General features: G+C 40.6%; 1 protein-coding gene across 1 annotated transcript; it reads right to left on the reverse strand.

Annotated features, from left to right (window-relative positions):
- Positions 1-4771: 4771 nt before the first annotated feature.
- Positions 4772-9252, reverse strand: LOC139472441 (uncharacterized). The gene is made up of 4 exons (XM_071254921.1): positions 9193-9252; positions 8324-8403; positions 7090-7149; positions 4772-5662 (listed from the first exon to the last, which is right to left on the reverse strand). Exons 1-4 carry the CDS (start codon positions 9227-9229, stop codon positions 4808-4810), a joined length of 1032 nt encoding a protein of 343 aa, XP_071111022.1. The 5' UTR covers positions 9230-9252; the 3' UTR covers positions 4772-4807.
- Positions 9253-10552: the final 1300 nt, after the last annotated feature.

A 10552-nucleotide genomic window follows, 5' to 3' on the forward strand; every position in this document is an offset into this window, starting at 1 on the left:
TAAAACAAAGGGAATACACTCATATCATGGCGTGAAGTGCCGATGTAAAAACAACATACTTTGTTGAAAGGGTTAACTGATAATACGTTGATTGATTGATCATTGTTATCTATCACTCATTGGAACCGTGGACGTTATGAAAATAGTTGTCACGTGGGCTTTCTCAGCCGACCCTTGAGACTTGACACCTATGTGAAACACCTGAAACAATCCAAGTGATCCAAGTGATCAGTTGAGAAACGAACACGGGTTATAATATCCCGAAACGATATATATCTCTTAAAATATTTGATTGTTACAGAGACACGTGACATCGAATAAGTTTCTTTGTACAGCTGCAGACGAGTGGGATATTGTTCCTTTGTGTAGATATTCACGGATACATTCCTCGAACAAGGAAGCTGCCTAAAATTTATACACATAAATTTGGTGGGTTGTAATTATGGTATTTGCATTTTGTTTTCCTTCATTTGAACCGATTCGTTCTTGTTTCTCTACGTCTTGGTTTGGGAAATTCTTCAATGCGCGTTGTTTTCACCGGTCTTTTCCTTTGTAAGCGTGTATATATTACCGTCAATTTGTTAAATTTGATTCTCTCAGGCAATTTATAAAATGTGTAAATATTTCAGCCATTTTGACTAGGAAATCTGTCCAGATTGATTAAGACGATCAAAATGGCCTACAAACATCACAACAGATTATTATGTAGGATTAGAAGCCAAACAGCATAGAAATGTACTTTTCAACGAAATGTTTTTCAGTCACTTTGTAAAATATTTAGACGTTTAATAAATATGTTACACATTTTGACAGTAAAAAAATATACACACTATAAAAAAGCAATGCTTAGGTGAAATATTTACTTCGTGTTGCAAGTAAAAATAGTGTAAACGAAAATCGCAAAATTACCAAGCAAGTGACTTATCAAAACTTCGTCACCATTACTGATGCTACCCCCAAAGATACCTACATTTCCTTATTATCTCGAAAACTGTATTTCATTTTGTTGATCAGTGTGACCATACGCCCTTATTACTACCGGTATCCATAAAAGTGACTAATGCGCTTACGAAAGGCGCAGCAGAGGTCGCGAACTAGTCTAGATTTCTGCTATACATCCGGGTACTCACTGGGAAAAAACAATAACAAAGGCAACAACCAGTCCCGGGGAATTGCGTTAGATCAGTGCCCCTTTAAGGCAGGGGTAGATCACAGTAAGACAATATCACAGGTATAACATACGTTTCGTTTGTTTATTTGTTGTTTTACGCCACACTCAGCACTATTCCAGCTATATGAGTCTGGACCAGACAATCCAGTGATTGACATCATGAGCATTGATCTACGCAGTTGCGATACGATGACCATGTCAGCGAGTCTGACCAACCGTCCCGTTAATCGCCTCTTATGGGTTGCTGAAGACCAGTTCTACCCGGATCTTCACGGGGTATAAGATCTGTATGAACACCGACTCAGACAGACATTATGGCATTTCGTTCCTGATTTCCAAATGGAACAGGGGGCACGGGTGGCCCAGTCGTCTAAGGCGCCGTGATTCGCTGTGAGGAGTTGCGTCCCTTGGGTACACCAGAAACCTATGACTGTGGGTTCGCATCCCGATTCGCCCCGATTATGTTTCTAGATTTGTCAGCACCATACCCGTGCTCGTGGGTTTCACCCAAGTGGTAAACGCCTGAGACCTGCATCACTTCGGGCTTTCCGTGTAGGATATGGTCCGAAAAGTCACGATTATTTTTGCACGTGGGGTCAGTTCGAGGCCGTCAGGCCGAGAACTTGCCCCACGTGCAAAAATAATCGTGACTTCGAGGACTATATCCAACTTAAAACAAAGTCCCATTTAAAATACATGTTAAACTAATGTCCACCCAATATGCACGTGCATATATAATGGAGGGTCGTTCTTGTTTATGCTGAATCGATTGAAACTGCGCGCATGAACGCGCTAAAGTTCGAGCAAAACTATTGGAGGTCTCGTCTAATATGAGCGCGGAAGAGCACGTGCGATTTCTCATTTAGCTTTCAGTCTTTGTACGTTATGAACATTCATTACACGAGCTCGAACCAGGCAGCAATTAACTCAGATTTTGAAAGACTCATTAATGCTCATATTGAAATACTTGACGTGGTTGTACCAGATTTTGATGTGTGTTAAAGTTATATCTTGGAATCAGATGAGTTGTCTGGAAATGATACAGATCTGGTGGAACTCTCTCAACACGTAGAAGCAAGTATTCCCCAGGCCATACAAATTCCCGTTACAACTCATAACATTGATGACGCAGATAGTATTTGGAATTCCTAACCGTTGTGCAAGCCTGTGTCAGAGCAAGATCTTCAAAGTCTAAATTGTAATTCGGCTTTTTCTCAGAACACAGAAAACAAGAGTAGATAGGCCGTCAACGTCTTCCAAGCGCGGGTCAAGGAAAGACAATCCCATGGGTTACATGATGATGTCGTGTTAAACCCCGACAGTATTGCTCTTTCGCATCGTGAAACAGATATTAATAAAAAATCTCATGCGTTTCTTGGTGGAAATACGAAACCTAAAGGGCGAAAAATATCGGGGAAATACGTTATATGAACTGATCGCGATCGCCTCATCGCAATACTATCGCCGAAGATATCGAGATTAACGTTAACGAGTCTCCTTTTTTCAAGGGGATGAGAAACGTCTTGGATGCTCGCATCAAGTCATTAGCTAAGCAGGGTATTGGCATTTAGAAAAGACAGGCAAATGTTGTTTCTGTCAGAAATCATGGTAGTTTTATAGTGTTAACACAAATACAGGACGGTTCCTGTATTTGGGGTTTAGTGCCCTTTTGAGATCTGCCGCCTCTGGTCCTGCTATCTCAACTTCGAAAACGTTGACATCCACTGCCTCTACATCGGCTGAGGAAATGTTAACAGCTACAGCGGTGACCTGTGAAGATCCGGGGTAGTATAGGTCTTCAGCAACCCATGCTTGCTGTGAAAGGCGACTATGCTTGTCGTAAAAGGCGGCTAACGGGATCGGGTTGTCAGGATATCAATCACTGGATCGTCTGGTCCAGACTCGATTATTTTCAGACAGCCGTCATATAGCTGGAATATTGCTGAGTGCGGCGTAAAACAACAAACCAACCAACCAACCTACAGCGGTTCTGGATGAAACGTCAACTCTCGCAGTAACTGAATCAACTACAGCCGAGAGTGCAGCACAAAAATCCATGAAACTCGTATTACCAGATTGGGCAACTTTGCCGTCGTCTTTCTGAAATAAATTTATTTCTAATGTGTCTCCGTTTCATTTGCCTCAGATGTCGGAAATCATGGATAGTTTTATAGTGTTAACACATGTACAGGACGGTTCTTGTTTTCGGAGTCAAGCGCCCTTTTTAAATACAGAATTTCAGTTATATCACGACGGCATATTATATTTCAGAAGAAAAGCCTGCAAAACTAGGTTATGTGTTGTAGGGTAACGTGCGAACGTCGCCTGCTAATGCAAACCAATGGGGAGCGTAGTTCCTTAACTGATTGAGCGGGTGCGTTTCTACGTTTTGTCGATCAAAGATCACAAACACGGTTCGACTGACACGATCGGGTAATGGAGTTTAGAACTATTGGAGGTTGAACATTAGTTGATAACTATTGGAGGGTGAACATTAGTTGATAACTATTGGAGAGGTTTATCTACAATACACCGACTACTGGAGGATTACAGTATGAATGTGCATGACCAAGTTCACACAAACATTCATGCGACTTTGTTTTAATTCCACATATAACTGGAATACTGTTAAAAGCGGCGATAAACCAAACTCACTCACTCACTCCAAATGGAACAATACACTACTTATAGGCGATTGTGAAACGTAATGTGTCCTGTTCCAACAGAACATACGGGTTTCTTGGAATACTTTACACTCAATGTTTAGGCCATTATTTATCGTAAAATATTATTCAAGGTAACATACTTAAAAAGTTCATATCGATATACTGAATGACTATTCAAAGTACTTCCCCGTGGTGTAGATAGATAGTATGCCGGAGAGAAGGGCTCGTAGGTTAGATCCTCTGGTCGCGCCATACCTAAAATGCATTAAAATATAGTACTTGTTACCCTGCCTTGCATTCAGCATTAAGAGGATAAACAGGGACTAGTCGGCTCGGAGTCAGTATACTGTTTCTGAATGAGGTATCTGTGTTGAACTGTGGCATGGTATTTCTGTGACAGGCACAATGAAACCGGCATATGTCTGATTATTACAAGCAGGCATACCATCTTGAACGTGACGTTTCACTATCCCCATTTTACCTCACCTCAACTCCGAAATGTGAATAAGGGTAACGATTCCGTCTTTGCTATCAGACACTTACTAGCAGAAACATAACTCAGGCGCCGACCAATTATGATGAGGGGGGGGGGGGATGCTCGAAATATATTTTGTCCTCGGTGGGCCTGGAAATTTGTATTGAGATGATGTAACTTTATTCAGCTGCAGCTACGAAACAAAAAATGTTTTAATTAAAAACTGTAATCCTAACGCTATGCAACAATGTAGCTTTGGTGTCGCGATAAAGCATAATTAGTTTTTTTAAGAATTGTCTTGGACAATTTATTTTGTTGGATAAAATGCCAGCCCCACTCCTCAACCACCCGGAAGCTCAGCATCCTACAGACAATGATGTCGTGTTGTCTCCAAGAACAGAATAAGGGTTGAACGTACATGACAAAACAGATTTTCGGGTAAGGGTATATTTAATTTGACAGTGGTCTGATATAGATATTATGTCACTACAACTGTTACAGACAACATTTGGCTATTATCGTTATGATCCCACCAACGATCAACAACGAACCGAGAAATACACCCAGCAGGGGTGGTTTTGCCGGTTCACCTTCTTCTGCCAACTTTCTCGGCCTGGCCCGTTCAGCTTCTTCTGCCAACTGTTTTTGTAGACGATAAATCTCTTCCCGGGCAGCTTTAAAATCATCATTCGTATAATTACTGCCCTTATTCCTGTCCACAAGTGTGTCAACAGTTTCAATAAGACCGAATTGTAAAAGTCGCTGGTTGAACATATTCCTGTCCATGTTGTCCACAAAAAAGTATCTGTTTTCTGACATTTTTAAAATGTGATTAATTTTCGGATCAAGCGTTGGTAAAAAGTGTGCTGAAACAGCCTGGCCAGAGCTTGATTCCATAAGGGAATTTCTCCTTGCATATATATCGCAATGCGTGAACACAAAAATTGCATATTTGAGAAAGCGTTCACCAAAAAGTGAAGGAAGGTACAGAAGTGCTGCCTTATCTTCTTCAGTGATGTTAACAACGGTACTGATGACTATAATTATAGCATGGTATCCTCCGGGTCCTACAGAGACGGCCTCCATTAATGGGTCATCTTCATCAAAGCCTGGTCCTGATGGTATATCAACTCCTGCCGCGTCGACAACCAGTATCTGCCGCTCACCCACTCTGTTAGATGCTGAACTTGCTGCATTTCTTATCAATCCGCCTGTTGCTTGTTGTGAGTGGAGCATGTCCTGCCCCAATATGTAGTTTCCCAGGGCACTTTTACCGTGCCCACGTTTCCCTACGAGTAGTAAGTTCAGCTGACAGCCTTCAGGAAGTTCCGGCAGGTGTTCTCGGCATCCCTGAAATTATGATGACTCCTGTTACTATTATAATACAGTACTGTAGCTCCCGCATATTCCCGAAACAAATAACAGAGTTTCATAAACTGGTTGTTTTACAGACAAATTATGAAACATTTTCCTGACGAAGGCACTGGTTTGTAGTTAAAATGACAATGGTGACAGTGAAATTTGAATCACTATTTTACCTGACAATGTATTCACTTGAAAACAACTTTTCAGTCTGTTTATTGCTGAATTTTGCTAATTTGTAAACTACCTAGCCCTTATACATGTAGTACATTTACCAGGACCAGTCGACATGGTGACCTGCCAGTTCTTCGATCACTTTTACAACAGGCTTAGGGGAATAAGCACCATGTTATTTTCATCTCACTTTGAGACTATCAAGGTTGTTTCATTTTTGTCGACAATTAATATACCACATGACATCATGGTATTCAGCAACCCATGCTTGCCGTAAAAGGCGACTATGCTTGTCGTAAGAGGCGACTAACGGGTGGTCAGGCTGTTGATGCAGGCAATCGTTTCCCAATTGCATGGATCGATGCTCATGATGTCAATCACTGGATTGTCTTGTCCAGACTCGATTATGTACAGACTGCTGTCAAAAATCTGGTATATTGCTGAGTGTGACGTTAAACAACAAACAAACAAATGTTGTATGTCATATTACTCTCGGAGGATATGACTTCGATAGTAAGTTACAACCAGCAAGATTCCTTACCCAAACTAAGTCCGTCCGAATCAGGTTTCCCACATCACAGGACAAAAACATTTCCCACACAGTCCCACCCCTACTGACTGACTGACGTAAGAGATGGAACGCTGAATCACTCATATTGCAAGAGGGAGACAACGTGTGGCAGTTCTGATGCAAGAGTTTACTGGAGTGTACACGACTGACACCATTACTACAAGCCTCTTTCTAGAGCCACGACATAAATCTGTAAGTCTGGCAGACGATGAGTAATGTACAGACCCAGGCTATCATTTCGAATTGCACTTCGCGTTGATCCGAACACAAACGTCCCCTATCTGGAAGCGACCCATAAATCTCCAGCTTATCTCCAAACTGTCAGGGCCCGCAAGTACCCTTTAAATGAGCGCTGACATTCAACGAATTCTTTTCTTGCTATTCAGAAGGTTAAAAACGCATTTGGCATAATCGTATGATTGTGTGTAAAAAATCGCCTCTGAAATGAGTTGTATTTTGACCTATAGACTCTACCCGCAAATGCATCGACATATTCAGTGTTATGAGTTTGCATTTATGTATATAGACCGGCCACGGTAAGTATCACATAATGACTCCAGTTGTAACTTTAGGATTCCTCTTTACTTCAATATTCTGTGACCACAGTACAAATATAATCACATATAATCAATGGTGTCTTAAATGTTAATATTACACGTAGCTATCTCACCCAGTCGCAATGTTCCCTGAAGTTGTCATGGCTACATGTTTGTAGGACACCACTCGTATACTGAAAGGAAGTTCATATATACCTATATTGTATATTTAGTGATGAAATGCTTCATTCACAGACGAATAGTACATAATATAAAGTACATAATACATGGAACACAATAGTCACGACACTGTAGCTCACCTGGATGTGAAGTCAACAGTGTAAAAGTGTCACCAAAGACAAGCACGAAACAGAAGTTCGAGTATTTTCTGCACACTTAAATTGAATAATTCGAACAATTCATAAGGAGAAACATGTATGTCAACGTTCACCTTTCACATTCTTGAAATTTCAAAGAACATGTTTACGGAGCCAAATATTCATTTGGATAGAATAAATACGTAGAATTTTAACGGGGCTAAGAATAGAAGGTGCATGTTGGAGACTACAACAAACGAAACAAATAGAAAATTCATTACATTTTGAAACAAAATTGCGAAGGAATGGTGATAAAAAATGTTTAGCCTCAGTATAGTCGAAGTACAAATGTCAAATCAAGGTCAAAATTTTAAATATTAATTTTAATGTCATTATTTAAAATAAACTGAACATGGCAGCCATATTGAAATATTGGATTTGAATGTCTTGAGTACATTCAGGTGGCATCATTAGCGGGAAGATGCATGTGAAGCTTCAGCTTAAGTGGTCAAGTGATTTCTGAGAAAATATAGTTGACAGTGTGAGGAAATGCACACATCGAATAAACGACAAAATTGAAATATCATGAAAAACAGAATGCATGTGTCATACTGACTACACACATACCAAATTTCATTACATTGTGAAACAAAATTGCTGACTCATGGCCATGTATAGCTTTGTCAATATGGCTGCCTTGCTACAAATAAATACATAAACTTGATAAAAAACAGCTATGTTCAAAGCAGTTCCTCAAGGTGATCCTTTTTTCGCTTTACTCGTTTTCACCGAGACAAAACCCCGTGAATACAGTGCTCGTTTTTCACAGACAACCACGAGTGATCACAAATGTGGTTTCATACAAAAAGAGCCACGGCTCCCTGGCGGCCATATTGAAAGTTGGATTTGAACCTAGTGAACAAATTGTCACAAGTGGTGGGAACATGACTGATACGTTTCACCTTCGTTGGTCCAGAGGTTTCATAAGAGACACACAATGGACACTGGACAAATAAGGCACGAACAAAACCCCACACTTTCAGATACGAACCAGCAGTGTGAAATATATGGGTGCGGCAGCCAGGAGACAGGGTACCAGCTGGCGGACGAAAGAGGCCAAGAAGATTTCACCTGGAACAAAGTCAGCATGCATCAAATTAATACAACGAATTCTTTTTGATAACTATATTGTAGATATAATTTAAACTAGAACTAGCACAAATGGAAGTAGAATTCAAAATCCGCATCAGTCAGCTGCTGGTGGTGCTGATATTTCCCCACAAGGCTCATCGTTGAGTTTAAGGAGCGAATTCAGCAAAGAACCGTGAAAGTTGGAAAACCACATAATACTTTATGAAACCTATATCACTGGGTTATGAAATATATTCCAGATCGGGCACTTAGACACGCACAATGCAGCGGGTGATGTAAGGGAGGTAACCCGCTATTCCAAGGGGAGTTAATCACATAATTGACTGTCACCACCCCAACCACAACTGTCGTTTGTTCTGCAAATGTAATAATATTAAAATCACAGCATTTTAACCTGTGACACTTTTCGTCGGGATGCCCATTTAAAACCCCTCAATCGCTTGTATTTAATACCATATCCCAACCATATAGAAGTACCATACCAATGTACCTTTGTGATAATGTACCCATATCAACGTGCAACCGCATTTTGAAGTATATACTATTTCATATTTCAGTCTTGTGACTTTCTAATTCAACCTATTGACTGTTATCGAGTCAGTTAGGACCAGGACACTTTCCCTACATGTGGGCAAGTGTGTACAGCCCTCGCTCTGCATTCCACTTCAGGGAATGAACCATTACATGTTGCCCTGCGTGAAGATCTGACAAACCCTCTATGGGACATGACATTGTATGGCGTGATAAGATGACACGTAGGGTACCAACCTTGACTAGCATTTCTCTGAGACGCGGAAAAACGCATTGCAGCTTGGCAGAATATTCTAGGTTGCGCGGAGAGAAATGAAAAGTGGAAATGCGCCTGCTCGGGTTTTCCCATGTCTATAAATAGACTCCTGGGATAGCGTCACCATACGATAAGGCCATATTTGTACTGTTAGACGACAGAGCATGTAGGTCAACAAAGGTATCTTTAGATGCACACCTGACATGCTATCTTGAAATTTAATGTTCTCTTTTCCAAAGTCTCAATTATCAGTATCACTACATTGTATCCCTAGTGCGTGGATCGATGCTCACTGTTCCAGTTACTGGATTATCAGGTGCAGACTCGAGTTTTACAGGGCGCCGTCATATAGCTGGAATATTAAACAACAAACAAACAAACAAACTTCTCCAAAGGTGATAATTTATACGAGTGTCTCATATTGCACACAAGTGATATATCCCAATATAACTGTGTATTGCAATATCCATTGAGTAATAAGTAAAACAAGCTTGGAAGTTCAGTTTGAAAATGATGTTTTAAATATCATCATTCTATATTCGAAATTATCTAAATATCAGGAGAAACGCACAATTAGATTTTCAGTAAATATATTGTACCTAATACAAATATGAAATTTTGGAGCTCGATATTCACATGTTGTACAAAGGCATTGAAAACTGTTCATTGTCATGTCACATAAGGCCACAAGGTTGCGCTGAAGTCAGTATCTGGTGTGACCGCCCCGGGCAGCAATCATGGCTCTGCATCTCCTCGGCACTGACTGGACAAGTGTACGAATTCTGTCCTGCGGAATTCTTGGCCATTCTGCTTGTAACGCGTTGGCCAGTTGTGGAAGTGTCTGCGGCGTCTTCTGACGTTGACGTACACGTCGATCGAGTTCATCCAAGACGTGTTCGATTGGGTTGAGACCTGGAGATATTGACGGCAGGGGCAGGACGAATGTATATATAAATGCATGAGTAATGACACCTTCCAGAGAGAATTTGAACAAGACATTCATTTTGTCACATGAAACCACAGCACTCCAGCTTCATCTCATCAAATTTTAATGGAATAAATAAATACTATATAAAGTGTTTGACGTGTAACGTGGACGGCATGATAGAGGGAGGGTGATCTAGTATGTTTGTTGTTTAAAGTTGCAATACTCACGGCATATATGTGTCAGTAACAATATTTTGGGTTTAGAATATTATGGGTTTGCGTGCGATGACACACCATTCGTTCCAAATTTTAGGAGGGATTAAAGCAGGGGTAGATCAGAGTAAGGCAATATCACAGGTCTAACATACATTTTGTTTGTTTGCTTGTTGTTTATATAGCAATATATATATGTAG

The sequence above is a fragment of the Haliotis cracherodii genome, unplaced genomic scaffold, assembly GCF_022045235.1.
Source record: "Haliotis cracherodii isolate W230 unplaced genomic scaffold, xgHalCrac1.p SCAF_24, whole genome shotgun sequence".
Taxonomy (NCBI): domain Eukaryota; kingdom Metazoa; phylum Mollusca; class Gastropoda; order Lepetellida; family Haliotidae; genus Haliotis; species Haliotis cracherodii.

Coding starts and splice junctions, on each gene's coding strand:
- LOC139472441 (XM_071254921.1), bottom strand. CDS start 9,229: ATGCGTTTTTCCGCGTCTCAGAGAAATGCTAGTCAAG. Junction 8,404..9,192: donor TCAGAGAAATGCTAGTCAAG/GTTGGTACCCTA, acceptor ACTTTGTTCCAG/GTGAAATCTTCTTGGCCTCT. Junction 5,663..7,089: donor TCAGGGAACATTGCGACTGG/GTGAGATAGCTA, acceptor TCATAATTTCAG/GGATGCCGAGAACACCTGCC.